A 26276-nucleotide genomic window follows, 5' to 3' on the forward strand; every position below is an offset into this window, starting at 1 on the left:
CGAGATGTCTTGCCGACTTGGGAATAAAGCTATGCATGTGCAAAGATGAACAGTTTTAGGCGAAACAAACAAGTGGCAAAACAAAACGAATGGCACAAAATTCTAGCAGACGTTGAGAAGTTTGAGTTCATGACAACAGTTCAAGTAAGAAAATTCTAGCACCAGAAGAATATTAACCAGCATGATTCTTAGGAGTACACGATCCCAATCTTTCTGCAAAACAAAGATGTGATGTGCGAAGCCGTCACCGGCTCTGGAAAGACGCTGGCCTTCCTTTGCCCGCGCTGCACAAAATGATCTCTTCCGGGGCAAAGGACAAGAACTCCTTCATCGTCATTTCTCCGACCAGAGAGCTCGCCAATCAAACTCACAAAGGTACTATTCTAATGCTGATTTACTCGTTTATCGGATATTTTCTAGTTTTGCTGCGATTTCTCGATGTTCTTGAAAAGTACACGGCGATGACCTGCATCGGCGGAGTAACAAAGATCCAGGAAGACATGGAAATGCTGGAAAAGTCGACTCCAGATGTGATCATCGCGACTCCGGGAAGAATGGACGATTTGATTAAACGATCCGATGTGCTCAAGGCGAAGCTGAAGACTGTGGAGATGTTGATTATCGACGAAGCGGACCAGGTTTTTGAACCCTTTCCTGCGAATTAACAAAGCCTTTTTTAAGATTTTGGACATTGGTTTCGAAAAAGCGATCAATTTCATTTCGTCAAATCTTCTAAAGCAGCGGCGAACCGGTCTTTTCTCCGCGACGCTGAACGAAAACGTCCTCCGTCTGAAAAAGGCTGGTCTGCGTCATCCCCACTCCGTCTCGGCCAAAGAAAAGCGCAAGAGAACCTGTCCACGCCTCAAGAACTCAAACTGCTCTTCTCAGTCGTGGAGCCGCGCCACAAACTCAGTTATCTCGTTTCGTTGTTGAAAAAGCGGCGAAAGTCGAAGAGCGTCGTTTATTTTCTCACTTCCGACCAGGTCGACTATTTCCACCAAGTTTTGAGGCAGCTGGTCAACTATCCAGTGATTAAGTGCCACGGAAAGAAGAACCAGAAATTGAGGTCGAAAGCGATCAAGGAATTTACCGACAGATCTGGCGGAGCTGTTCCAGGAAACTCGCTACAAAGTCATTTTCTTTGAGGTCACGTGACGTGATTTCGCTGACCAAAATGGTAGCAAAAGATGCTTTAGACGCTGTTCTTTCCGTCGATATACAGTTTTTCACTGTCATATGCTACAGTTTACCCGCCAGAGGGGTCAAAATCAAGAGGTACTAATAAGCGGAACCCTGAGTCAGGGTGCTGATAGAGCTGTCCAAAACTAACGTGCATCTGTATAAAACCCTGACTCAGGTTTCCACACAGGCTCCCGAGCCCTGAGCATCACTAACCGTTAATTAATAATGTTAAATCTCTGATGATTTCTGAATGTAGCGAATTGTAACAGTTACGACGGATCTGCTCTGCCGCGGCGTCGATATTTCCGGCGGCGTCGACTACGTCATCCAGTTCGATCCTCCAACCTTTGCTCCAAACTTTGTCCGCCGCGCTGGCAGAACCGCTCGCGCTGGAAAAAGCGGAGAAAACCTGGTCTTGGTGACTCCGTCGGAGCACGAGCAAAACTACCTCGAATTCAAACTCAACCAAAAAGTCGGCGACATGGTCGTGTTAAAAGAAGATTTCGAGATTTTGGAACTGGAGAAGGTCAGGGAGATCCAGTTGAAGGACTAGAGGAACTTTGAATACGCGCAGAGGGCGTTCCCGAGCTTTTTTTGTGCTTACAAAGGTAACTACTGTACTACGATAATGAAATACAGTAACAAATCTTTTCTACAGAGATTTCTTTCGATAACAAATCCATTAGGCGCTGCTCTGATTGGTCAGAAATGACTCTAATCGGAAATTTTCATTTTGACCAATCAGTAAGCTTGATGGATCAATTCATTATCAAAAGAAGTCGTTGTAGAAGATTTTCTTTTCTGAAATCGATTTCTAGCGCACGAGTGCAAATACATTTTCCGCGAAAAAGAGCTGATCAAAAGTATTAGTGATTATGCGCTCATGTTCGGTCTTTTGAAAATGCCAAAAATGGCCGAGCTGAAGAACAAGGAGTACACTGGCTTTACCAATAGCGACGTTGATACAGCATCTCAAACCACGTCCACCAATTTGAATATCTTTCCCATCACTTGTACGGCTCAAACTGCTTTCCGCTAATCGCCAAGTTTTTCAACCAGAACATGACGGTTTTCGTCACTCAAAGAAATCAAATTCCAAAGGTGGACTTGCGAAATGCTTTTCGAGGTAATTGACCGTTTTTCGACTTAAAAAAGACCAATTTCTAGGGCTGCCGATCATCCAAGCGCTGATAGAACGAGCAACTGAAGAGCAGATGCTCTACTGCTGGCGAAACATAATCCCTTCGATTTGTTTCTTGATAATTCTCGTGAAAATCATGAAAGAAAACGTCGTTCTCGATTCTCGGCGACGAGAGCAATTCGGAAACTTACTCCTCAATCGCCTGGGAAAAGCCAATCAATCGCCAATCCGATGGAGCAGAACTTATGGAACCACTTCATTTTTAAAGAGTTTGAGGACAGGGGAAGTTGAGCGAATCTGCCGAGAATCGAATTGCTACGAGCCTGAAAAAGTCAAGAACTTCTTGAAAGAGCAGAAAATGTGGGACCAACTTCCTTTGATAATCGTCTGCGATCGATTCGACTTTGTCCACGACTCGGCTCTCCATCTTTACAGAAATAATCTCCAGAAATACATCGAGATCTACGTCCAGAAAATTAACTCATCTCGACTCCCTCAGGTCATTGGTGGGCTTTTGGATGGCGACTGCGAGTCAGATGTGATCAAGAGCCTTATCATGGTTGTCCTAGGTCAGTTCTCTACTGATGACCTTGTTCGAGTAGCGAAACCGATTGAAGCTCCTTCTCCCGTGGCGAGAGTCGCGAATAGCTGAAGACTGCCAAGAACCCGCCAAGATCTTGCTTTGGCCAAGGTCTACATTGATGCCAACAACCCTTAGCGATTCCTTCGGGAGAATCCGCTGTTGTCGGTAAATACTGCGAAAATCAAGATCCTCATCTCGCATGTATTGTGTACGAGCGTGGAATGTGCGACGATGAACTCATCAAGGTCTGCAACGAAAACTCATTGTTCAAGAACGAAGCGCGATACCTTGTCCAAGAAAAGACTCCGAGATATGGGCTTAGGTTCTTGTTGACGATAACCCACACAGACGATCTGTCATCGATCAAGTTGTCCAGACCGCTCAGAGGATCCTGATGGCATCTCTGAGGCTATCAAGATTTTCATGGAAGCTGACTTACCAAACGAGTTGATCGAGCTTTTGGAAAAGGTCGTTCTCGAGAACTCCGTCTTCTCCGATCATCGAAACTTGCAGAACTTGCTCATCCTCACTGCAGTCAAGGCTGATACTACCCGCGTCATGAACTATATCTCTCGACTTGACAACTATGATGCTCCAGACATTGCTGAAATCTGCATCAACAATGAGCTCTACGAAGAAGCATTCGCCATCTTCAAGAAGTTCGACGCCACGACTTCTGCTATGGAAGTCTTGATCAACAACGCCAAGAATCTCGATCGATCGATTCCTTCTCTAGTTCTTATTTTGAAACTAGATTAAAGATAAAATCTTTCAACCTCCCTAATTTGATTGTAAAGGAGTCTAACTGTCGATTCAGATCCGAGAAGCTTACCTTGAAACGGAGCTCTGCTAATCGTTTGCCAAGACGAACAGACTCGCTGAGCTTAAAGAGATGTACCAGGCTGTCAAGGTCCTCTACGCCAGCATTTCCAACTTCTACTCTCCTCAAACTTGGCGGGTGTCAGGCTACTGTCGAAGCTACAAAGAAGGCCAATTCAACCCAAACATTGAAGGAAGTCTGCTTTTCTTGCGTCGAAAACGATGAGTTCCGACTTGCTCAACTCTGTGGCCTCAACATCGTTGTCCATGCTGACGAACTCGACGATCTTATGAGCTATTATCAGGATCGTGGATTTTTTGAGGAACTCATCACTATGCTCGAAGGCGCCCTTGGCCTCGAAAGCGCTCACATGGGCATTTTTACAGAGCTCGCTATTCTTTACTCGAAGTACAAGCCTGAGATGATGAAGGAAAACCTCGAGCACTTTTGGTCTCGTGTCAATCTTCCAAATGTCCTCCGAGCTGCCGAGACTACTCACTTGTGGGCCGACCTTTTCTCCCTTTAGGATAAGTACGAGGAGTACGACGACGCCATCTTGACAATGATGAAGCACCCAACTGTCGCCTGTAAAGAGGGACTCTTCAAGGACATCATCAAAAAGGTCGGCAACATCGAGCTTTACTACAAGGCTCTCGAGTTCTACATCGACTTCAAAACTCTTCTTATCAACGACTTGCTCAATGCTCTTAGCCCACGAATCGACCACACCCGAACTGTTACCAATGTTATTGGCCTTGCTCTTCGACTTAAAAAGGTCTAACTCCTCGAATTCAGACGTATTGCTGCTTATCTTTACAAGAAGAACAACAGGTTGGTTTCTTTTTAGTAAACATTTCTTACCGATATTTCTGTAGATAGGCAATCTGTCGAGCTTTGCAAGAAGGACGATCTTTTCAAAGAGGCAATGGAGTACGCTGCCGAAAGCCGTGATACCCAACTTGTGGAAGAACTTGCGAACTGGTCCCTCAAAAAAGAACCTATTTTTTGCAATGGACACGCTGTGCAATTACTCAACATCTTACAGCAGCTTCTCTTAGTTCAAAGACGAATTCTTTTCTAGTTATTTATTATTCCAAATAAACCTGTGAAATAAACAAGTTCCAAAGACAAACATTATTCCAAAAAAATACATCACTCTGATTTTAGAAAAATGTCGCATTTTATGGGCGATTTCATGAAATCGTCCGAGAGTTAAACTAACCCTTACTTCAACGATGGTGGCACTGGAATGCCTCCGACCGAGGAGGAGATGATGGAGAAACAAAGAAAACCAGAGAAGAAGAAGCAGGAGATTAGCTATGGAGACGATGTGGAAGCGATGTGGGCGGAGTGAGAGGCAGAAGTTGAGCCTGAAAGTAGGCCTAAGAAAAGATCCAAGCATGAGGGCAAATGTAAGTCACTCTTATTGGAGTATAATTATACTGTTTAAATTATACCTACTATATAATTTATACTGTATAATCTATCTAATATTTAGCTGCTGCTGAAATCAAAGAAATCAGAAACAAACTCACTGGAAAGCTGATGCGTGCCGATCTCAAAGGCAACAAAGAAAAAACTGCGAAAATTTAAAAAGAAATCGACGAATTACCAGATGAAAACACAATCGTCGTTCAAAAATACGATGCCCGTGGTCGAATCCGTCCAAGTAACCAGAAACGCGAATCTGATATTTCTGCTCTTCTTCGTGATGAAAAGAATGACGATGGAGGAATGGGTTAGTTTAATGATAGTCTTCCATGTCTTCAAGGTCTTTTTTTAGCTTCGGATATGGCGCTGAAGAAGAACTCTTCGACGGCACAAAGACAAGAGGGAAAAAAGAGAAGCCTCATGCAGAAGAAGACCGTGAACGAGCAAAGAGCAGGATGATTCATAGAAGCCTCGAAAACTGTCGGTTTTGCTATTCGAATAAGGTAGAGAGTGAACGCAATTGAAAGCAAGAATTGACGTATTCTTAGAAACTCCGCGACTCAATTTGCTGGGTTGGCCAACACGTGTACCTTGCTCTTACAGGCTCTGAACCGATGGCAGAAGGCCACTGCATCATCGTTACAAAAGAACACTATCGAAATCTGCCGTCATGCGATGAGGATGTCGCACGCGAGATCCTCAACCTGCGAAGAATGCTTACTGGGTATTTCAAAGCAAAGAACGATACAGAATTTTCCAACGATTTTTCCAGCAACTGGCTTATGCGCCGCCGAGTCTGCGATTTATCGCTGCTATGCCGTCTGATGCACACGAGAAGAAATTCGTTACGCACCCGGTAAGTTTTTAGACAGATAGAAAGTCCCGTGGTTTGTCTTTTGGACGCGCCGTTAAAAGTTTTATGTTTTTCTTGAATACGCGATTTTGAATCGATGAATCTGGGTTTACGACGTATTCTGATCAATTACTACTCGACTGACCTTATTCTTTCCAGGGAGATCTAATCGTCACAGCTACCGATGGTCTGTTCGACAACGTCCCCGACGAAGTGCTTCTCCAGGAACTCTCGTATCTTCCCCACGCCGATCAAATCCACACTCAAGGTCTGCCTCCTCCTTCCTCTTTCAACCCTTTAACTCCGCTTCTTCAGATCTGGAGCGCACGGCAAAGTGCCTGGCCTCGCGCGCGCACAAGAACGCGCTCAACAAGTCGTACGTTTCTCCCTCCGCGCTCGCCGCCAAAAGCGCTGGCTTCCACTACACCGGCGGCAAAATGGACGACGTAACGGTCATCGTATCCGTTGTGTCTGACCTCGGCACTGAAGTGTAGCTTTTTAGCTTTTCTTTTCTTTTTTCTAAAACTTCCGTCTAAAAATTCATGATTCAAAATGCTCTCTTCGCCTTTCTCTCTCGTCTTTGTTTATTCTCTTTCTATCAACATATTCTTCTCTACTGAAATTTCCAAGGCCTACTTTTGACTTCATTTAAATTGAAGAACTAATGATGAACAAACGGGTTTCTGACCCCTTTTTTGAGGTGTTCAACTTTGCCTTTTCTTGGTCCTTGAAGATCAAGCTGTCAATTCTTCAGCATTTATTTATTTAGGATGTTTTTAAAATGAAACAGTTTTGGCCTTCTTTTCTGGTGCCAAAATGACTTTACTCCTTTCTCCTTCGAGAAAGAAAAAATACTCTCATTTCAAAATTGAAAACTCTCCCAAAACAACATATTCTCTTTTACCTCGTTGCTTGTGCTACTATCAAACCATATTTTTCCCAAGTCAAGTCCCGCGGAGAACAAACTCTAGCGACATCTGAACGAGAAAACGGTTCGGATCAGGAGTTTCCCGCGGCCGCTTGATTTCGGAATGAAGTGAAACTTGAGTGGTTACGAATTTAACTTATTTATTTGTATAAAGGAATACACTATTCGAAAATTGAAAGCTTTATCTGTTCTTTGCTGTTGTAGTAACAGCAGCTTGTTTATTTTGACGCATTTTTATAGCACAATTTTTGAAGCACTGCAGTTTGAAAATTATTCTAGAGCTCGTCATGATGAAGTAGGGAGCTTCCTCAGTGCGTAGCAGGCGATTCAGTCAAGGCATCATAAGCTTTTGCCCGTTTTTCTTCTTGATAAACCGTCTCTATCGAGAAGATCGAGCAGGGCAAAAATATCATTTTGCAGCAATTCAACGACAAACTGTATTTTTCAAACTTCCCGTCTCTTTGACATTCGAGGACCATCGTCCACTTTTCTAACCTTCTATTTTTGTAGAGCCGTCAAGACAAAACTCTTAATTCTTCTTTGATACTGAAAAAACAATCAAAAAAAGCATGTCTGATATTTAGAAAAGAATGAAATGAGCGGAATCGAGTATTCAGAAATTCTGGATCGCTCGAACGCATGGCTCGCGGGAAATAAGCGAAGGTACTGAGGACCAAGGATTAGTGTAACTAATGAACTGTCTAGTGAAGGAAGTGTTCTTCATCAGCAACATTCTGCAATTCGAAATGATCCACTTCATCGGCCAGCTGCAGTACTACATTCACTTCGAAATCAGCGAGACATCTTGGGCAGTCTTCGCCGAAAAGGTAAGTCCTTCTTGGTCGCACCAAACCGGATCATTTGCAGGTCGAGATTTAGCAAATGACCTGAATGAAGTGATCATCGCGCACAATGCCTTCCTCAACGAGCTGGAACAGGGCTAACTGCTCGCGGACTCTCTCTGGGACAAGATAAAATCACTCAGAATTGCGAACATCTTTTGCCTCCATTGCCAAATCAAGTGCCTTTTCCGAGGATGATGAGCTGCTAGAGAAAGAACGCAGAAACTCCTTCAAGAACGAAATGTTCAAGCACAAGGTAAAAAAGAGATTCAATTCAAAATGTAACGATTTCCCAGTGTTCGGTGACCACCTGCCGGACGACTTACCAGAAAATCCTCCCAGCCAGTCCTTTCTCTTCATGTGTCCACACGCGGCGATGCTGCTCAAAAGAAGAATTCAGAAGTGCCCCTACAGTGTTGACAAGTACAGTTACACTCGAAAAGCTGAAAGTTTAATCTAGTTTCTTAGGCAATTAGCGCCCCTGACGAATATTTTGATGAACCTCTCAGTTTCGCAGCTGCAGGAAACGCTGCTGGAAAAGTGACGCAATGGGAAATCTCTGGAAAGGACATCTTCGACCTCGATTACGATATCGACGATTCCATCGAGGTAAAAACGGCTGTTTTTCAGTGGTCATCAATTTGATCGTTTTAGTGTATTCCAGACGTAACGATGGACAACGAGTCGGGAATGCACGAGCACTGGATGTTCTTGAACAAAGAAGTCACCGTTTCCAGCGAAAAACAAATCGGCCAAAACCCGAAGTCGTTTATTTGTTCAAAGATATGGTGGATTTCTGGTGAGTCCAATCGAATCTATTGACAGGACCCCTAACGCTTCTGACTAGTGACACGGCGAACGATGAAATGATGAAGGTGTCGCATAGTTTGTACGCGGCGCTGCTCATTCACGAGCCCCTCCACTCTTTGGTGGAGCAATTCGAGCGCCTCTTTCCCGAACTGCGCCTTTCCGGCTTCCGAGAGAAGCTCGAGCCCAGATGCGCGTCACTCTTCGCAGCAGAGAGCATTTCGCTGACGATGATCGAAGTTGTCGACTCGTTGCTGTCTGCCGCCTTTCCCAGCGTGGAACTGTTCTTTTCCTTCCTCATTCCATTGCTGCCTGCCTCTAACCTGTTACGACCTCATGCGACCCGACGTTGTTCTCGAGCAATCGTGGGGAAACGGAATCCAGGACTTTGCCATGCCTTACTTTATCTAGGTAACAAATGATGATGATTTTTATGCTTATCTTGAATAAGCCGAAGAGCCCGAGCAGCCGATGATCATGGCGCCTCAACTCATGTTGGCGAACTCTGCACATATGCCCGGCATGGCAGGAGCACCGGTAGAAGTCCTTCTCAAGTTTTATTTTTGATAAACTTTTCAGAATCCATTCGGTCAACCTGAGATTGGGTTGCCTGCCAAACTAATTCGGTGGAATGCCTGGACAATTCAAAGCTTTTTCTCAACTGATTCTTTCTTTCTACTTTTTGATTCGTCCATGTCTAAACGATCATTTTTTATCTGATCGAGAGACTGCGATCAAGGCGAGTCGGAGCATCATTTGAAAATACTCATTTTTCGAGAATCGAGTAGAGAAAGGATCCCATATTTTTTGTTCAGACAGTGCGCTATCGGATTGAGAATGAAACGAAAAGAGAGTGATGAATCCCCTTCGTCTGGCCGATCTGGACGAAAAGAGAGTGATGAATCCCCTTCGTCTGGCCGATCTGGAAGAATCAAGCAGCCAGTGAGCGCAGCATCTGTCAAAACTTCTCAAAAAGATTGTAAGTGGAAATGTTTGGTGTAATTTTAAACAACTGAAACTAGCACAAGGATCGAAAAATGAGCCCGCTCGAACGAGATCTTCACAAATTCATGTTCATCTAACCCCAGAAAAATCACAGGCGACCACGCAAGAGAGCTTGGAAGATTCTCAAAGACTATCTCAACTGAGCCGTTACGAGATGATGGAACGAGCTGCTGAGTTTTCGCAGCCTTCGCCCTACTTCAAATCGCCGGAGAAGACTTCTAACAACTCGAAGCTGGCCTCAGATCTTGATCCCGACCAACCAAGTAAGCGATCAAATAAATATTGAAAATAAACTCGAATTATAGCGCCGATAAGCGACGATCCCCTGGAAGGAATTGAAAAATTGACCCAAGCTGCTCTTGCGTCTTCTCAATCGTCTGAGAATACTCTGCGATCCGAAGAAGGGATCGCTGGAATTTCCGTATCATTCAGTGGTGAACTATTCAATGATGAAGTGCCTTCGGATCCAGAGATCTCCCTCTCCGTCAGCGGAGAACTTTTCGATGATGAGCTGCAGCCAATGGATACTACGCAGATTTCCCAGCAAGAAGAAGACGAAGGGAACTCTTCTCAAGGATCCTCCGTCTACGAAACGCCTGAAAAGAGTCTACCAAAAACGCCCAGTAAGACTGATCAATCAGCACCCGCTTCACCTCCACAGCCCCCGAGAAAGCTTCGTCGAAGCCTCTTCAATGAAAATCAGGAAGAACCGATGGATACCCCGGAGATAATCATGGCGTCCTCGGGAGATACGACAGGGAGATCGAAAAAGGTCGAAATGAAAGATTCCTGGTCACAGGTTTCTGGAGAGACGCTACGAGAGACTGAAGGGAGAAAAAGAAGGACTCACGATGTGCAGAACTTATGCGCCGAAGAGTCTCAAGGAGAGAGGAACCAGACTCAGCGAGTGGGCGATCTTCTAAACCACTCAGCGCTTGTTCTCGACTCACAACAGTCAGCACAAACAACTCAAGCTCAACATGAGTCAACATCGGCAACTCAAATCCAACCTCGACAAAAGTCACAAGGGACTAACAAAATATATTTCCCGCCTCCCACTTCTTCAACCTTGAAGCAAGCCTCAGCGACACAGAAGACTTTCGACGAGGATTTAGATGACGATTACTTTGCGAAGCTCAAATCGCCGACGAGGAATGCTGATATAAAGAAAATTAACAAGCAAGCAGATCAGGCTAAACAGCAAAAAAGGGTTAATAGAAGAATGCCGCGATCGAGAGCAAAACCAACTCGTGACGAGGTGAAAAAATCGGTGGCTGAAGCCTGTCGCAAAGCACAAGCTGGCGGAATTAGTCGACGTCTGGAACTCGCGAGGGCTTTTATTTCAAGAAGAAACCGAGCACGAGATTCGAGCGATCCCTTGAATCGAGAACTCGAAAATGCGACTTCTTGGGAGCCAAAAGTACCGAATGCGAATTTTTCTCAAAAAAGAGTTAACAGAAAAATGCCGAGATCGACAGCAAAACCAACGCGTGATGAGGTCAAAGAATCGGTGGCTAAAGCCTGTCGAAAATTACAAGCTGGCAGTATAAAACAACGTCTGGAATTCGCTAGAGCATTTATTTTGAGAAGAAAGCGAGATCCGAACGATCCCTTGGAACGAGAACTTGAAAAAGCGACTTCTTGGGAGCCAAAAGTACCGAAGGTGAATTTTTCGAAGCCCGTTCCAGGATCATCAAGCCGTTTCAAAAAGCGTCTTCCAGTAGCGGAAAAGCTTGCTAAAGAAAAACCGACCCCTTCGAAATCTAAAGCTTCAAAATCCCTAACCAAAGAATTGAGTGCGAAACCGAAGGGAAAGAGGAATGACGAAGCGGAGAATCAACCAACGTGCAGCAAGAATTTAACACCTCCAGCGATGCCACAAGATGTTGATCTTTCTAGCTTCTTGGACTCGAGCGAGGATGAGGAAGTTCGTCGAGAAGTTTCGCGAGAAGAATGTGATGAAAAAACAATCATCATCAAAGATGCAAAGAACATTCAGGGCCGCATTGGGTTCAGGCTTAACGAATCGAGCGAAGCAGGAATCTACATCAACGGGATTATCCCGGGGTCGGCAGCAGATAAAGCTGGGCTTCGTGTTGGAGATACTCTAATTTGCTTCAACGGTGTGAAATGCTCCGTCAAGAGCAAAATCAAGCTGTCTATGCTGCGAATAGTCATTGCCGAAACGGCAACGGAAGACTTCGAATTCAAAGTTATTCGCGATGTGTCCGACCAGTATTCGCAGGAAGAAAACGTTGACACATCGGAAGTTTCAGACATTCCAGATGCAGAGCCTGCAAAAGAAAAACCGGGACCATCGAAATCTAAATCTTCGGAATCGCAAAGTCAGGAACGCTCGCAGCCACGAGAAGAGCAGGAGTCAGCTCATAACTGGTCGCAGCAAGTTCTGTTCGATGAATCTCCGGAGGATCGACAAGCTCTATCGCCTGAATATGATCAGTCCCCACCCGCGCCAATTGACAGAGAGGACGTTCGCGAATCTATGTTTCCCACCTCAAAGAAGAGAAAGCTTCAGACTCCTGAAAAGGACGCGCAGGGCGAAGCAAGCGCTAAAGTTCAAGCAGCGAAAAGGAGCAAGCACGAGAAGGAAAATATAACGCCTAAGAAAAGCGCTTCAAAGCCGACGACTCTTACGCCAGCTGTGGATAACACCAATGTTCGTCGTCCAGGAAGAGATGCCCTGAGCGAGATTTCGGACTTGTCTTCTGCATTTGATAATGACAGTCCAATTAGAGGCGTCGGAAAGATGAAGCAAAGTCAAAAGAAAGCTACCAAAGAAAAGAGTGCGAAACTGAGGCATGACGAACCAACGTGCAGCAAGAATTTAACACCTCCAGCGATGCCACCAGATGCTGATCTTTCTAGCTTCTTGGACTCGAGCGAGGATGAGGAAGTTCCTCGACCGCAAAGTCGTCCTCGGAGAAGTAATAGATCGCCAACAGCTAGCATGCCGAAGCTCACCAAATCACGATCACCAGAGAAGTCACCATCGCCATCTAAATCAAAAAAGAAGCCGATTTCGATGAAGAAAAATGCTGTAAAAACCAGACGACGGAATCCGAGGCCAGAATCTATTGCTTCGAATCAACGAGAAGAGGTAACGATTTGTAATCATGAAAAAGTACTCTAACTTCACTTTAGTCTGACGAGTCAAGCCGACCAGCTACGCGGGCAGCGTCAAGCCGAAAAGCTTCGCGGGCAGCATCAAGCCAAATTACAAAAATTTGTGCGAATAAAGAATTTGCCCCAGTCGTGCAGGACTCAAAAAGAAAGAATTGGACAGATGTAAGCTCTTTATAAATGATTTATATCTTTAATTGTTATAAATTTAGGACGAGGACGCCAAGCTGATTGAGGGCCTCAATCAATACGGAAAAGACTGGAAAACGATCGAGAAAAAGTTTTTCCGTAGATCGAAGAGGACCAACGTCCAACTCAAAGACAGACACCGTGTGCTTCTCGATAAAGGCGACCCACGGGTGAAGGAAAAATACTAAACCCCTTTCCTTCTTCTTCACTGTATATAATTCACCTTTTGACTTATCACCTCACTTTTAAACTCTTTATTCACTGCCTTTGTCGCCTTACTATGATTATAAATTAACGTTTTTTCGATTTTAGGTTGAATCAGATTGAGAGCGCACTCGAGCTGCCAAAAATTACATCAAGGATGAAAGAAGATATTCTTGAATTGGAAGAATCGAATCCAAAATGGCGAGCACGATCACAACTCCTATAACGGCGAAAATGGCGAAAACTACGAAAACAAGACGAAGCAGAACAAAAGCGTCAAAATGGTCAAGGGGCGCAATACTGTCGACTTCAAGCCGAGCTACAGGCCGCCAGATCTCCGATTGGTCCTAGAATCCGTTCCTGAAACCACTCTCAGTGCCAAACACAGAGCCATCATAGAAAAGTCCCTTGACGAACCAGTCACAACGACACCTCCTAAGTCAAAAACAAAGTCAGCTGGTCCTAAATCGCCGAAGAAAAGCGGCGCTATCTGCGGAAAAGCCGAGAGCTCGTCTTGCTTCCTCCTCCGATTACCTACCTACATTATGTATTTCCTTCTCTTCACAAGTCTAAGCTCACAGTTTGAGTGTACTCGGCCTATTTATAATCAACACTTCAAGGTAAGGTCGCTGATTTCTCAGTGAAAAACAATCTTTTGCAGCATTATTACGACGTCTACGTCATTCCAAAATACAACGAATACGTCGACCCACATGTACAAGAATTCGTCATCCCTGCGTATAAACAATACGGAGAGCCACAAATTGCTCAGCTCCAGAAGCTCTACGCTGCGCACGGCCAACCTCAACTTGAAAAGCTAATAAAGCTCTACGATGCTCATTTGAAAGACCACGTCGATAAAACGATCACGAGTCTGAATGAGCAAGTCCAAACTCATGTCGTGCCAACTGTCCAAAATGTTCAAAAGGAACTCGAGCCATTTTTCAACAACGCTGTCAAAAATGGAACAGTCTTGGTCAAGCAACTTCGAGAACAAGTAAAATCAGCAGAAAAGGCTATTTTTAACCTTTACTAGGCTAATGTTCTCGCTGAAAACTGGGGTGTAGTTTGCGAACAAGGAATCGCTGACATGCGAGTTCAAATCGACAAGTACAGTGCTCTTGCTCGTGATGAGACGCTCAAGGGACTCGCTAAAGTTCAACGCGCTAGTAAAGAATACGCTAATGCCGCTCTCGTCAATACCGGTCAGTTCTCTTCTTATACTCTTTTCTTATTGAAATCATAGAGGAGTATCGACAACAAGCATCCGTCAAGTTTGCTGAAGTCCAATCTATTGTATATGAAAGAGTTGAAACAACTATTGCTATCATCCAAAAACAGCTTCCAATCATTCACGAGTTCCTGCTCGAGTACAACATCGACAAGATCTTCTCTAACATCTTCGAGGGTATCGGTCGATCAATTGTCTGGACAGGAGATCTCATTGGAAAAGTCGCTGCTGGCAGATTCTGCTGCGCCCAGGTTTACCAGCTGATTTTCTCCCTCGTTTTAAGCTATTTCTAGAGCCAAATCGCCCGACTTGGAAACGACATCTACGAGTTCGGGCTTCTTGCATACAAGCAAGTTCAAAATCTTATCCAAAATTAGTTAGATTTTTTCTGAATTTATTTAAAATTGAAAACTGCTGTCCATTTACCATTTAGTGCAATACCTACTGTGAATTCAACTTGATTCTATTACTACTAGCTAAAGCAAAACCTTACTGTCGCAAGTTCATTTCTGTAGTTCAATTAAACAAAAAAAGCGACCGCTTGAAAATCCCGCTAAATTTCTATGTGTTCAAGTGTATGAAAACATCCATTCAGCGAAGTCAAAAAAATGTCGGACCATGAATCTGATAAGGAGGAACTGCCAGGACTTGGAAAAAGAGATCTTGTAGAAAGGTGTGTTAGGCAGTAAATAAAGTATTCATATAGGCACTTTCTAGCGCTGAGCCTCCAGTGAAAAAGCGTCGAAAGAAGAAGAAGCGAGGGCGGGTCCTTACAGTGGACGATATGCCGCGAAAAGTTCGGGAGGAATTCCGAACCGATCAAAAAGCTGAAAAATTCTTGCGCCTTCTGGGTGGCCTCAAGCCCGAAAACGTACACGCAAATCTTACCTGGATGCGACGATGCAAAACTGGTAAATTTGCGGAGATGATGGAGTCTGAGCTTTGGGATCATTTCCTTTCCTGCTTTCATCGAAATTACATGTTTGGCAGAAAAGGTGGTTTCGGATTTGAGAAAAACTGCCATCGAAGGACCAGCTTGCCTGGCTCGAAATGAAGCAGTGGGAACAAGACTCCGATGACGAAGAGTTGCTCGAACTCCCTAGCGGCTGGATGGAGCGCGACGAAGAGCCTGAGGAGTACATGAAGGTCACCAATGGACGAGTCGAGTTTAGCGGCAAAACGTATATCAAAGTGTCAGTGATGTACGGAGGCGGTTCTCAGCTGGACCCGAGAGACGCGATTTGCGATCCAACGCCCATGTCCGAAATTGAAGCCCAAATCGCCGCAGAAGAAGCTGAAGATACTGACGATGATCTTAAAAATCCAGATCAGCCAAAAGTAAGGCTTTCTTTGATTCCATTCTCAAGCATTTAAAGCCTATGCCAATGACCGCCGAAGAACAAGAAGCGGCTCGTCTCGCAAAACAGGCGAAACTCGAAGAAGAAATCCGCGAAAAAGAAGAAGAAATTACCACTGCCAAGCTCGCCGCGGAAACGATGTATCGAGGAATGGGTGTCGAGCCTGGCGAGGAAAATTCACGATCCCGACGACGTCAGGAAATCCACTGGGACTACGATCACAAGGTAAAATCAAGATTTAAAATTACTCTAATCTCTGTACTCAGGCGGAACCGGATCTGAAAGTGGGATCTGGCGGCGTTAATAAATTCATATCGGACTCGTATGGATATGGAGGTTACCGTGAATCTGAAATGGCACGTGATCAGTGGAAAGATCTATCTTACGATCAGACGCATGGGCAGGGGGCCAGCAAATACAGAAAATCAGCCTACGATAATTGGGATCAAGACTTCGAGCAAAAATACGTAAGAAATCACAATCCCTCTTCGTTTTATTCAGAAATGATTCTAGAAATGGGAGGATTTCGCAACCAAATGGGCGATCAAACGAAAAGAAATGAAATTCTACAACAGGTTTATTTTTCTTTTCCAAAAATCTTACTCAAGATCATTCAGACAACACCACAAATACGAGGACATCACAGACACCCGAAAACAGTTCCTCGAAAAAGAGGATAAGAGATTCAACGAAAAACGAGTCCAAGCTGACGTTTCTTACTGGGCACAAGCAGCTGCTCAGGCCTCAATGGCCGTCCTCGCAGGAAGCAAAGATGGCAAAATCGATCTCCAGAATGCACCGTGGATGAAACAGCCTGCCCCTGCCCCCTCCAATGAGGATCCAAGAAAAAGATGTCGTATTAACTTTTCCCACAAGAAATTGTCTGTATTCCCTGTTCACAAATCCACTACCTTCAAAATTTAACGGTCTATTGAAAATATCCAAACTTGATTATCAAAGAATGACAACAGAAGTCGAAAATGGTCAGGAAGCAACGCCTGAGAAGACAGATTCTTCAGTTACCGCGCTGCCAATAGAAAAGAAAGAGGAAGGACCCGACGAAGGTAAAATTGCACTTTTTTGAGTTCCGTCTAATTGCTTTCAGAGGAGTCAGAAGCAGAAGAAATCGACTCAGACGATGATTTGGACGACGATGTAAATATAATGATCGGAGATATCGACGGCGAAGCTGTTATAAACATAAACCCAGTACGTTCTCTTCCTTGATTTCCGACACTATACTGATTTTTCCAGAAAGATGCAAACAGCGAAGACAAAAAGACAAGACGCCTCAGCAAGCAGAAGTGCTCATTACTTCTTCAAGCGGAAAATTGATCCCAAATCCTGAAAAAGATGCACTCACGGATAAGCCGTGGCAGAAGCCTGGCGCTGACTTATCAGATTATTTTAATTACGGGTATATAAAATATATACTCTCAATCCATTCATAATTTATTCATTCAGATTTGAAGAAACCTCATGGAGAAAGTACTCGGAGAAGCAGAGAACGCTCAGAGATCGAGCTTTGCTCCTACTGCGGACAAGGACGAACATCGCTCAATTTGCGCCACCTGGAATGCCATTCCTTCCAATGGGACCATCGCCTATCAAATCTGAAAACTTCAACAGATCTAACCCGCCTCCAGTTATCAGCTCCAACGGCAGTGTACCAGTAAGTGCCAGCATGGGCGACCGCAGAGGACCACCAGGTAGGCAGTACACCAGGAAGCAAGCAAATTAACGTCATAATTCTAGATATCAAATAAGACAATGACAGTGGCCCACCGCCGCACCTCATGCCTAGGCTTACCGCGGTGTTTTTCGATTTTCAAGGTTCCTTTGAAAAATCTCCCCATACTTTCAGAACCTATGCATCAAGACAAGCCTTGAAAAACTGCACTTGCAGAATTTTCGATATGAGTCATCTTACCTCTTTTTTTGGGGGATTTTTAGCAAGAAAAAAAGCACTAGTTTGATTAGAAGCGGCTTTTGAGTGCGTGCTAGATCGATTTTGATTATTTGATGCCTACCATGTGAAAGATAAGCGCAAGACGCATCGATACATATGAAATTGCGGAGTGCTTCCTTCATATGATTCTAGAGCTTCAAAGTTGACGCAAGCAGCCAGATACGAAAATCCAATATTATCAACTTCTGATATAAGCATGCTATGATGATGTTTTATAGCTCAAATTGAAGCTTATGAATTACTGAACAAAATGAAATGGTATTTTTTGACCAGCCGGTTGTGCTTCCGGTTCGTCGCGGTTCATGCCCGGAAATAGGTCAAATTGTAGAAATATGTATATCAAATGAATTCATTTTCAACAGTAAATCTTTTAAACATATTCAGAAGTTCAACCAACCGGTTATTCTTGCGGTTCATGGTGGTTCATGGTGGTTCAAGCGCAGAAATGAACAAACCGTTTACACAATCCAGTCTGCGACGGGGCCAAGCCGATCCAAAGGGGAGGCAAGGCCCGTTTACACAATCCAGTCTGCGACGGGGCCAAGCCGATCCAAAGGGGAGGCAAGGCCCGTTTACACAATCCAGTCTGCGACGGGGCAAAGCCAACCCGAAGGGGAGGCCAGGCCCGTTTACACAATTCTGTAAACGCCCGGCTTGGCCCCGGTTTCTGCCGGTTTGTCATTAGGGTTACGAATTTGGATAAGGTTCAAGATAGTTTGAGAGTGTTTTAGGCCGGTTTCTGCCGGTTTGTCATTAGGGTTACGAATTTGGATAAGGTTCAAGATAGTTTGAGAGTGTTTTAGGCCGGTTTCTGCCGGTTTGTCATTAGGGTTACGAATTTGGATAAGGTTCAAGATAGTTTGAGAGTGTTTTAGGCCGGTTTCTGCCGGTTTGTCATTAGGGTTACGAATTTGGATAAGGTTCAAGATAGTTTGAGAGTGTTTTAGGCCGGTTTCTGCCGGTTTGTCATTAGGGTTACGAATTTGGATAAGGTTCAAGATAGTTTGAGAGTGTTTTAGGCCGGTTTCTGCCGGTTTGTCATTAGGGTTACGAATTTGGATAAGGTTCAAGATAGTTTGAGAGTGTTTTAGGCCGGTTTCTGCCGGTTTGTCATTAGGGTTACGAATTTGGATAAGGTTCAAGATAGTTTGAGAGTGTTTTAGGCCGGTTTCTGCCGGTTTGTCATTAGGGTTACGAATTTGGATAAGGTTCAAGATAGTTTGAGAGTGTTTTAGGCCGGTTTCTGCCGGTTTGTCATTAGGGTTACGAATTTGGATAAGGTTCAAGATAGTTTGAGAGTGTTTTAGGCCGGTTTCTGCCGGTTTGTCATTAGGGTTACGAATTTGGATAAGGTTCAAGATAGTTTGAGAGTGTTTTAGGCCGGTTTCTGCCGGTTTGTCATTAGGGTTACGAATTTGGATAAGGTTCAAGATAGTTTGAGAGTGTTTTAGGCCGGTTTCTGCCGGTTTGTCATTAGGGTTACGAATTTGGATAAGGTTCAAGATAGTTTGAGAGTGTTTTAGGCCGGTTTCTGCCGGTTTGTCATTAGGGTTACGAATTTGGATAAGGTTCAAGATAGTTTGAGAGTGTTTTAGGCCGGTTTCTGCCGGTTTGTCATTAGGGTTACGAATTTGGATAAGGTTCAAGATAGTTTGAGAGTGTTTTAGGCCGGTTTCTGCCGGTTTGTCATTAGGGTTACGAATTTGGATAAGGTTCAAGATAGTTTGAGAGTGTTTTAGGCCGGTTTCTGCCGGTTTGTCATTAGGGTTACGAATTTGGATAAGGTTCAAGATAGTTTGAGAGTGTTTTAGGCCGGTTTCTGCCGGTTTGTCATTAGGGTTACGAATTTGGATAAGGTTCAAGATAGTTTGAGAGTGTTTTAGGCCGGTTTCTGCCGGTTTGTCATTAGGGTTACGAATTTGGATAAGGTTCAAGATAGTTTGAGAGTGTTTTAGGCCGGTTTCTGCCGGTTTGTCATTAGGGTTACGAATTTGGATAAGGTTCAAGATAGTTTGAGAGTGTTTTAGGCCGGTTTCTGCCGGTTTGTCATTAGGGTTACGAATTTGGATAAGGTTCAAGATAGTTTGAGAGTGTTTTAGGCCGGTTTCTGCCGGTTTGTCATTAGGGTTACGAATTTGGATAAGGTTCAAGATAGTTTGAGAGTGTTTTAGGCCGGTTTCTGCCGGTTTGTCATTAGGGTTACGAATTTGGATAAGGTTCAAGATAGTTTGAGAGTGTTTTAGGCCGGTTTCTGCCGGTTTGTCATTAGGGTTACGAATTTGGATAAGGTTCAAGATAGTTTGAGAGTGTTTTAGGCCGGTTTCTGCCGGTTTGTCATTAGGGTTACGAATTTGGATAAGGTTCAAGATAGTTTGAGAGTGTTTTAGGCCGGTTTCTGCCGGTTTGTCATTAGGGTTACGAATTTGGATAAGGTTCAAGATAGTTTGAGAGTGTTTTAGGCCGGTTTCTGCCGGTTTGTCATTAGGGTTACGAATTTGGATAAGGTTCAAGATAGTTTGAGAGTGTTTTAGGCCGGTTTCTGCCGGTTTGTCATTAGGGTTACGAATTTGGATAAGGTTCAAGATAGTTTGAGAGTGTTTTAGGCCGGTTTCTGCCGGTTTGTCATTAGGGTTACGAATTTGGATAAGGTTCAAGATAGTTTGAGAGTGTTTTAGGCCGGTTTCTGCCGGTTTGTCATTAGGGTTACGAATTTGGATAAGGTTCAAGATAGTTTGAGAGTGTTTTAGGCCGGTTTCTGCCGGTTTGTCATTAGGGTTACGAATTTGGATAAGGTTCAAGATAGTTTGAGAGTGTTTTAGGCCGGTTTCTGCCGGTTTGTCATTAGGGTTACGAATTTGGATAAGGTTCAAGATAGTTTGAGAGTGTTTTAGGCCGGTTTCTGCCGGTTTGTCATTAGGGTTACGAATTTGGATAAGGTTCAAGATAGTTTGAGAGTGTTTTAGGCCGGTTTCTGCCGGTTTGTCATTAGGGTTACGAATTTGGATAAGGTTCAAGATAGTTTGAGAGTGTTTTAGGCCGGTTTCTGCCGGTTTGTCATTAGGGTTACGAATTTGGATAAGGTTCAAGATAGTTTGAGAGTGTTTTAGGCCGGTTTCTGCCGGTTTGTCATTAGGGTTACGAATTTGGATAAGGTTCAAGATAGTTTGAGAGTGTTTTAGGCCGGTTTCTGCCGGTTTGTCATTAGGGTTACGAATTTGGATAAGGTTCAAGATAGTTTGAGAGTGTTTTAGGCCGGTTTCTGCCGGTTTGTCATTAGGGTTACGAATTTGGATAAGGTTCAAGATAGTTTGAGAGTGTTTTAGGCCGGTTTCTGCCGGTTTGTCATTAGGGTTACGAATTTGGATAAGGTTCAAGATAGTTTGAGAGTGTTTTAGGCCGGTTTCTGCCGGTTTGTCATTAGGGTTACGAATTTGGATAAGGTTCAAGATAGTTTGAGAGTGTTTTAGGCCGGTTTCTGCCGGTTTGTCATTAGGGTTACGAATTTGGATAAGGTTCAAGATAGTTTGAGAGTGTTTTAGGCCGGTTTCTGCCGGTTTGTCATTAGGGTTACGAATTTGGATAAGGTTCAAGATAGTTTGAGAGTGTTTTAGGCCGGTTTCTGCCGGTTTGTCATTAGGGTTACGAATTTGGATAAGGTTCAAGATAGTTTGAGAGTGTTTTAGGCCGGTTTCTGCCGGTTTGTCATTAGGGTTACGAATTTGGATAAGGTTCAAGATAGTTTGAGAGTGTTTTAGGCCGGTTTCTGCCGGTTTGTCATTAGGGTTACGAATTTGGATAAGGTTCAAGATAGTTTGAGAGTGTTTTAGGCCGGTTTCTGCCGGTTTGTCATTAGGGTTACGAATTTGGATAAGGTTCAAGATAGTTTGAGAGTGTTTTAGGCCGGTTTCTGCCGGTTTGTCATTAGGGTTACGAATTTGGATAAGGTTCAAGATAGTTTGAGAGTGTTTTAGGCCGGTTTCTGCCGGTTTGTCATTAGGGTTACGAATTTGGATAAGGTTCAAGATAGTTTGAGAGTGTTTTAGGCCGGTTTCTGCCGGTTTGTCATTAGGGTTACGAATTTGGATAAGGTTCAAGATAGTTTGAGAGTGTTTTAGGCCGGTTTCTGCCGGTTTGTCATTAGGGTTACGAATTTGGATAAGGTTCAAGATAGTTTGAGAGTGTTTTAGGCCGGTTTCTGCCGGTTTGTCATTAGGGTTACGAATTTGGATAAGGTTCAAGATAGTTTGAGAGTGTTTTAGGCCGGTTTCTGCCGGTTTGTCATTAGGGTTACGAATTTGGATAAGGTTCAAGATAGTTTGAGAGTGTTTTAGGCCGGTTTCTGCCGGTTTGTCATTAGGGTTACGAATTTGGATAAGGTTCAAGATAGTTTGAGAGTGTTTTAGGCCGGTTTCTGCCGGTTTGTCATTAGGGTTACGAATTTGGATAAGGTTCAAGATAGTTTGAGAGTGTTTTAGGCCGGTTTCTGCCGGTTTGTCATTAGGGTTACGAATTTGGATAAGGTTCAAGATAGTTTGAGAGTGTTTTAGGCCGGTTTCTGCCGGTTTGTCATTAGGGTTACGAATTTGGATAAGGTTCAAGATAGTTTGAGAGTGTTTTAGGCCGGTTTCTGCCGGTTTGTCATTAGGGTTACGAATTTGGATAAGGTTCAAGATAGTTTGAGAGTGTTTTAGGCCGGTTTCTGCCGGTTTGTCATTAGGGTTACGAATTTGGATAAGGTTCAAGATAGTTTGAGAGTGTTTTAGGCCGGTTTCTGCCGGTTTGTCATTAGGGTTACGAATTTGGATAAGGTTCAAGATAGTTTGAGAGTGTTTTAGGCCGGTTTCTGCCGGTTTGTCATTAGGGTTACGAATTTGGATAAGGTTCAAGATAGTTTGAGAGTGTTTTAGGCCGGTTTCTGCCGGTTTGTCATTAGGGTTACGAATTTGGATAAGGTTCAAGATAGTTTGAGAGTGTTTTAGGCCGGTTTCTGCCGGTTTGTCATTAGGGTTACGAATTTGGATAAGGTTCAAGATAGTTTGAGAGTGTTTTAGGCCGGTTTCTGCCGGTTTGTCATTAGGGTTACGAATTTGGATAAGGTTCAAGATAGTTTGAGAGTGTTTTAGGCCGGTTTCTGCCGGTTTGTCATTAGGGTTACGAATTTGGATAAGGTTCAAGATAGTTTGAGAGTGTTTTAGGCCGGTTTCTGCCGGTTTGTCATTAGGGTTACGAATTTGGATAAGGTTCAAGATAGTTTGAGAGTGTTTTAGGCCGGTTTCTGCCGGTTTGTCATTAGGGTTACGAATTTGGATAAGGTTCAAGATAGTTTGAGAGTGTTTTAGGCCGGTTTCTGCCGGTTTGTCATTAGGGTTACGAATTTGGATAAGGTTCAAGATAGTTTGAGAGTGTTTTAGGCCGGTTTCTGCCGGTTTGTCATTAGGGTTACGAATTTGGATAAGGTTCAAGATAGTTTGAGAGTGTTTTAGGCCGGTTTCTGCCGGTTTGTCATTAGGGTTACGAATTTGGATAAGGTTCAAGATAGTTTGAGAGTGTTTTAGGCCGGTTTCTGCCGGTTTGTCATTAGGGTTACGAATTTGGATAAGGTTCAAGATAGTTTGAGAGTGTTTTAGGCCGGTTTCTGCCGGTTTGTCATTAGGGTTACGAATTTGGATAAGGTTCAAGATAGTTTGAGAGTGTTTTAGGCCGGTTTCTGCCGGTTTGTCATTAGGGTTACGAATTTGGATAAGGTTCAAGATAGTTTGAGAGTGTTTTAGGCCGGTTTCTGCCGGTTTGTCATTAGGGTTACGAATTTGGATAAGGTTCAAGATAGTTTGAGAGTGTTTTAGGCCGGTTTCTGCCGGTTTGTCATTAGGGTTACGAATTTGGATAAGGTTCAAGATAGTTTGAGAGTGTTTTAGGCCGGTTTCTGCCGGTTTGTCATTAGGGTTACGAATTTGGATAAGGTTCAAGATAGTTTGAGAGTGTTTTAGGCCGGTTTCTGCCGGTTTGTCATTAGGGTTACGAATTTGGATAAGGTTCAAGATAGTTTGAGAGTGTTTTAGGCCGGTTTCTGCCGGTTTGTCATTAGGGTTACGAATTTGGATAAGGTTCAAGATAGTTTGAGAGTGTTTTAGGCCGGTTTCTGCCGGTTTGTCATTAGGGTTACGAATTTGGATAAGGTTCAAGATAGTTTGAGAGTGTTTTAGGCCGGTTTCTGCCGGTTTGTCATTAGGGTTACGAATTTGGATAAGGTTCAAGATAGTTTGAGAGTGTTTTAGGCCGGTTTCTGCCGGTTTGTCATTAGGGTTACGAATTTGGATAAGGTTCAAGATAGTTTGAGAGTGTTTTAGGCCGGTTTCTGCCGGTTTGTCATTAGGGTTACGAATTTGGATAAGGTTCAAGATAGTTTGAGAGTGTTTTAGGCCGGTTTCTGCCGGTTTGTCATTAGGGTTACGAATTTGGATAAGGTTCAAGATAGTTTGAGAGTGTTTTAGGCCGGTTTCTGCCGGTTTGTCATTAGGGTTACGAATTTGGATAAGGTTCAAGATAGTTTGAGAGTGTTTTAGGCCGGTTTCTGCCGGTTTGTCATTAGGGTTACGAATTTGGATAAGGTTCAAGATAGTTTGAGAGTGTTTTAGGCCGGTTTCTGCCGGTTTGTCATTAGGGTTACGAATTTGGATAAGGTTCAAGATAGTTTGAGAGTGTTTTAGGCCGGTTTCTGCCGGTTTGTCATTAGGGTTACGAATTTGGATAAGGTTCAAGATAGTTTGAGAGTGTTTTAGGCCGGTTTCTGCCGGTTTGTCATTAGGGTTACGAATTTGGATAAGGTTCAAGATAGTTTGAGAGTGTTTTAGGCCGGTTTCTGCCGGTTTGTCATTAGGGTTACGAATTTGGATAAGGTTCAAGATAGTTTGAGAGTGTTTTAGGCCGGTTTCTGCCGGTTTGTCATTAGGGTTACGAATTTGGATAAGGTTCAAGATAGTTTGAGAGTGTTTTAGGCCGGTTTCTGCCGGTTTGTCATTAGGGTTACGAATTTGGATAAGGTTCAAGATAGTTTGAGAGTGTTTTAGGCCGGTTTCTGCCGGTTTGTCATTAGGGTTACGAATTTGGATAAGGTTCAAGATAGTTTGAGAGTGTTTTAGGCCGGTTTCTGCCGGTTTGTCATTAGGGTTACGAATTTGGATAAGGTTCAAGATAGTTTGAGAGTGTTTTAGGCCGGTTTCTGCCGGTTTGTCATTAGGGTTACGAATTTGGATAAGGTTCAAGATAGTTTGAGAGTGTTTTAGGCCGGTTTCTGCCGGTTTGTCATTAGGGTTACGAATTTGGATAAGGTTCAAGATAGTTTGAGAGTGTTTTAGGCCGGTTTCTGCCGGTTTGTCATTAGGGTTACGAATTTGGATAAGGTTCAAGATAGTTTGAGAGTGTTTTAGGCCGGTTTCTGCCGGTTTGTCATTAGGGTTACGAATTTGGATAAGGTTCAAGATAGTTTGAGAGTGTTTTAGGCCGGTTTCTGCCGGTTTGTCATTAGGGTTACGAATTTGGATAAGGTTCAAGATAGTTTGAGAGTGTTTTAGGCCGGTTTCTGCCGGTTTGTCATTAGGGTTACGAATTTGGATAAGGTTCAAGATAGTTTGAGAGTGTTTTAGGCCGGTTTCTGCCGGTTTGTCATTAGGGTTACGAATTTGGATAAGGTTCAAGATAGTTTGAGAGTGTTTTAGGCCGGTTTCTGCCGGTTTGTCATTAGGGTTACGAATTTGGATAAGGTTCAAGATAGTTTGAGAGTGTTTTAGGCCGGTTTCTGCCGGTTTGTCATTAGGGTTACGAATTTGGATAAGGTTCAAGATAGTTTGAGAGTGTTTTAGGCCGGTTTCTGCCGGTTTGTCATTAGGGTTACGAATTTGGATAAGGTTCAAGATAGTTTGAGAGTGTTTTAGGCCGGTTTCTGCCGGTTTGTCATTAGGGTTACGAATTTGGATAAGGTTCAAGATAGTTTGAGAGTGTTTTAGGCCGGTTTCTGCCGGTTTGTCATTAGGGTTACGAATTTGGATAAGGTTCAAGATAGTTTGAGAGTGTTTTAGGCCGGTTTCTGCCGGTTTGTCATTAGGGTTACGAATTTGGATAAGGTTCAAGATAGTTTGAGAGTGTTTTAGGCCGGTTTCTGCCGGTTTGTCATTAGGGTTACGAATTTGGATAAGGTTCAAGATAGTTTGAGAGTGTTTTAGGCCGGTTTCTGCCGGTTTGTCATTAGGGTTACGAATTTGGATAAGGTTCAAGATAGTTTGAGAGTGTTTTAGGCCGGTTTCTGCCGGTTTGTCATTAGGGTTACGAATTTGGATAAGGTTCAAGATAGTTTGAGAGTGTTTTAGGCCGGTTTCTGCCGGTTTGTCATTAGGGTTACGAATTTGGATAAGGTTCAAGATAGTTTGAGAGTGTTTTAGGCCGGTTTCTGCCGGTTTGTCATTAGGGTTACGAATTTGGATAAGGTTCAAGATAGTTTGAGAGTGTTTTAGGCCGGTTTCTGCCGGTTTGTCATTAGGGTTACGAATTTGGATAAGGTTCAAGATAGTTTGAGAGTGTTTTAGGCCGGTTAGGGTT

General features: G+C 43.6%; 6 protein-coding genes, 1 long non-coding RNA gene and 1 pseudogene across 10 annotated transcripts; all 8 read left to right on the forward strand.

The window, feature by feature from the left end:
* Positions 1 to 10: 10 nt before the first annotated feature.
* Positions 11 to 2777, forward strand: LOC145695500 (uncharacterized). Its single transcript, XM_081772485.1, is given in 8 exon segments — positions 11 to 144; positions 181 to 375; positions 421 to 638; positions 682 to 849; positions 852 to 1120; positions 1456 to 1790; positions 2001 to 2308; positions 2350 to 2777. Coding segments are annotated over 5 exon segments (1017 nt in total). The 5' UTR covers positions 11 to 144; positions 181 to 293; the 3' UTR covers positions 1736 to 1790; positions 2001 to 2308; positions 2350 to 2777.
* Positions 2245 to 4871, forward strand: LOC145712330 (clathrin heavy chain 1 pseudogene; annotated as a pseudogene). The gene is made up of 4 exons (XR_014135213.1): positions 2245 to 2308; positions 2350 to 2892; positions 2998 to 4557; positions 4602 to 4871. The product of XR_014135213.1 is annotated as a clathrin heavy chain 1 pseudogene (transcript).
* On the forward strand, positions 3799 to 4507 carry LOC145712331 (clathrin heavy chain 1-like). Its single transcript, XM_081790014.1, has 3 exons — positions 3799 to 3864; positions 3920 to 4198; positions 4253 to 4507. The coding sequence occupies exons 1-3, from the start codon at positions 3799 to 3801 to the stop codon at positions 4505 to 4507; spliced, it is 600 nt and encodes a 199-aa protein (XP_081646140.1).
* Positions 4872 to 4897: 26 nt separating the features above from the next.
* LOC145695503 (protein phosphatase PTC7 homolog) lies at positions 4898 to 9362 on the forward strand. Of its 3 annotated transcripts, XM_081772490.1 has the most exons (10): positions 4898 to 5138; positions 5225 to 5464; positions 5510 to 5660; positions 5706 to 6013; positions 6170 to 6278; positions 6326 to 7601; positions 7644 to 7765; positions 7806 to 8036; positions 8077 to 8203; positions 8249 to 8267. In XM_081772490.1, exons 4-6 carry the CDS (start codon positions 5972 to 5974, stop codon positions 6502 to 6504), a joined length of 330 nt encoding a protein of 109 aa, XP_081628616.1. In that variant the 5' UTR covers positions 4898 to 5138; positions 5225 to 5464; positions 5510 to 5660; positions 5706 to 5971; the 3' UTR covers positions 6505 to 7601; positions 7644 to 7765; positions 7806 to 8036; positions 8077 to 8203; positions 8249 to 8267. The 3 variants fall into 3 exon arrangements, with proteins under 3 accessions (XP_081628616.1, XP_081628614.1, XP_081628615.1); XM_081772488.1 differs by lacking the exons at positions 4898 to 5138; positions 5225 to 5464; positions 5510 to 5660; positions 5706 to 6013; positions 6170 to 6278 and adding exons at positions 8435 to 8579; positions 8628 to 8998; positions 9039 to 9124; positions 9167 to 9362 and having other exon boundaries at positions 6500 to 7601; positions 8249 to 8389; XM_081772489.1 differs by lacking the exons at positions 4898 to 5138; positions 5225 to 5464; positions 5510 to 5660; positions 5706 to 6013; positions 6170 to 6278 and adding exons at positions 8435 to 8579; positions 8628 to 8998; positions 9039 to 9124; positions 9167 to 9362 and having other exon boundaries at positions 6500 to 7601; positions 7818 to 8036; positions 8249 to 8389.
* Positions 9363 to 9380: 18 nt separating this feature from the next.
* Positions 9381 to 13191, forward strand: LOC145695482 (uncharacterized). The gene is made up of 5 exons (XM_081772464.1): positions 9381 to 9566; positions 9610 to 9855; positions 9898 to 12710; positions 12755 to 12898; positions 12946 to 13191. Exons 1-5 carry the CDS (start codon positions 9425 to 9427, stop codon positions 13108 to 13110), a joined length of 3510 nt encoding a protein of 1169 aa, XP_081628590.1. The 5' UTR covers positions 9381 to 9424; the 3' UTR covers positions 13111 to 13191.
* A 47-nt stretch (positions 13192 to 13238) lies between these two features.
* LOC145695497 (uncharacterized) lies at positions 13239 to 14906 on the forward strand. Its single transcript, XM_081772482.1, has 5 exons — positions 13239 to 13746; positions 13788 to 14123; positions 14163 to 14331; positions 14373 to 14608; positions 14651 to 14906. Exons 1-5 carry the CDS (start codon positions 13408 to 13410, stop codon positions 14732 to 14734), a joined length of 1164 nt encoding a protein of 387 aa, XP_081628608.1. The 5' UTR covers positions 13239 to 13407; the 3' UTR covers positions 14735 to 14906.
* A 15-nt stretch (positions 14907 to 14921) lies between these two features.
* Positions 14922 to 16654, forward strand: LOC145695498 (uncharacterized). Its single transcript, XM_081772483.1, has 6 exons — positions 14922 to 15030; positions 15075 to 15695; positions 15734 to 15940; positions 15982 to 16182; positions 16229 to 16290; positions 16333 to 16654. The coding sequence occupies exons 2-6, from the start codon at positions 15408 to 15410 to the stop codon at positions 16637 to 16639; spliced, it is 1065 nt and encodes a 354-aa protein (XP_081628609.1). The 5' UTR covers positions 14922 to 15030; positions 15075 to 15407; the 3' UTR covers positions 16640 to 16654.
* Positions 16646 to 17417, forward strand: LOC145695508 (uncharacterized). Its single transcript, XR_014133742.1, has 4 exons — positions 16646 to 16779; positions 16821 to 16924; positions 16970 to 17132; positions 17180 to 17417. It is a non-coding gene; the product is annotated as an uncharacterized LOC145695508 (long non-coding RNA).
* The last annotated feature ends 8859 nt before the right edge of the window (positions 17418 to 26276 follow it).

The sequence above is a fragment of the Oikopleura dioica genome, chromosome 1 (genome assembly GCF_907165135.1).
Source record: "Oikopleura dioica chromosome 1, OKI2018_I68_1.0, whole genome shotgun sequence".
Taxonomy (NCBI): domain Eukaryota; kingdom Metazoa; phylum Chordata; class Appendicularia; order Copelata; family Oikopleuridae; genus Oikopleura; species Oikopleura dioica.

Bases quoted from the DNA above. Each gene is read 5' to 3' on its own strand.
- LOC145712331 (XM_081790014.1), top strand. From the start codon at position 3,799: ATGTACCAGGCTGTCAAGGTCCTCTACGCCAGCATTTCCAACTTCTAC. The intron at 3,865-3,919 runs GTGTCAGGCTAC...CAAACATTGAAG, and splicing joins ACTCTCCTCAAACTTGGCGG to GAAGTCTGCTTTTCTTGCGT. The intron at 4,199-4,252 runs GTCCTCCGAGCT...TTCTCCCTTTAG, and splicing joins CTCGTGTCAATCTTCCAAAT to GATAAGTACGAGGAGTACGA.
- LOC145695503 (XM_081772488.1), top strand. From the start codon at position 8,329: ATGGGAAATCTCTGGAAAGGACATCTTCGACCTCGATTACGATATCGA. The intron at 8,390-8,434 runs GTAAAAACGGCT...TGATCGTTTTAG, and splicing joins ATATCGACGATTCCATCGAG to TGTATTCCAGACGTAACGAT. The intron at 9,125-9,166 runs GTAGAAGTCCTT...TAAACTTTTCAG, and splicing joins CCGGCATGGCAGGAGCACCG to AATCCATTCGGTCAACCTGA.
- LOC145695497 (XM_081772482.1), top strand. From the start codon at position 13,408: ATGGTCAAGGGGCGCAATACTGTCGACTTCAAGCCGAGCTACAGGCCG. The intron at 13,747-13,787 runs GTAAGGTCGCTG...AATCTTTTGCAG, and splicing joins TTTATAATCAACACTTCAAG to CATTATTACGACGTCTACGT. The intron at 14,332-14,372 runs GTCAGTTCTCTT...TTGAAATCATAG, and splicing joins TGCCGCTCTCGTCAATACCG to AGGAGTATCGACAACAAGCA.
- LOC145695482 (XM_081772464.1), top strand. From the start codon at position 9,425: ATGAAACGAAAAGAGAGTGATGAATCCCCTTCGTCTGGCCGATCTGGA. The intron at 9,567-9,609 runs GTAAGTGGAAAT...AACTGAAACTAG, and splicing joins CAAAACTTCTCAAAAAGATT to CACAAGGATCGAAAAATGAG. The intron at 9,856-9,897 runs GTAAGCGATCAA...CTCGAATTATAG, and splicing joins TCTTGATCCCGACCAACCAA to CGCCGATAAGCGACGATCCC.
- LOC145695498 (XM_081772483.1), top strand. From the start codon at position 15,408: ATGAAGCAGTGGGAACAAGACTCCGATGACGAAGAGTTGCTCGAACTC. The intron at 15,941-15,981 runs GTAAAATCAAGA...CTCTGTACTCAG, and splicing joins ACTGGGACTACGATCACAAG to GCGGAACCGGATCTGAAAGT. The intron at 16,291-16,332 runs GTTTATTTTTCT...AAGATCATTCAG, and splicing joins GAAATGAAATTCTACAACAG to ACAACACCACAAATACGAGG.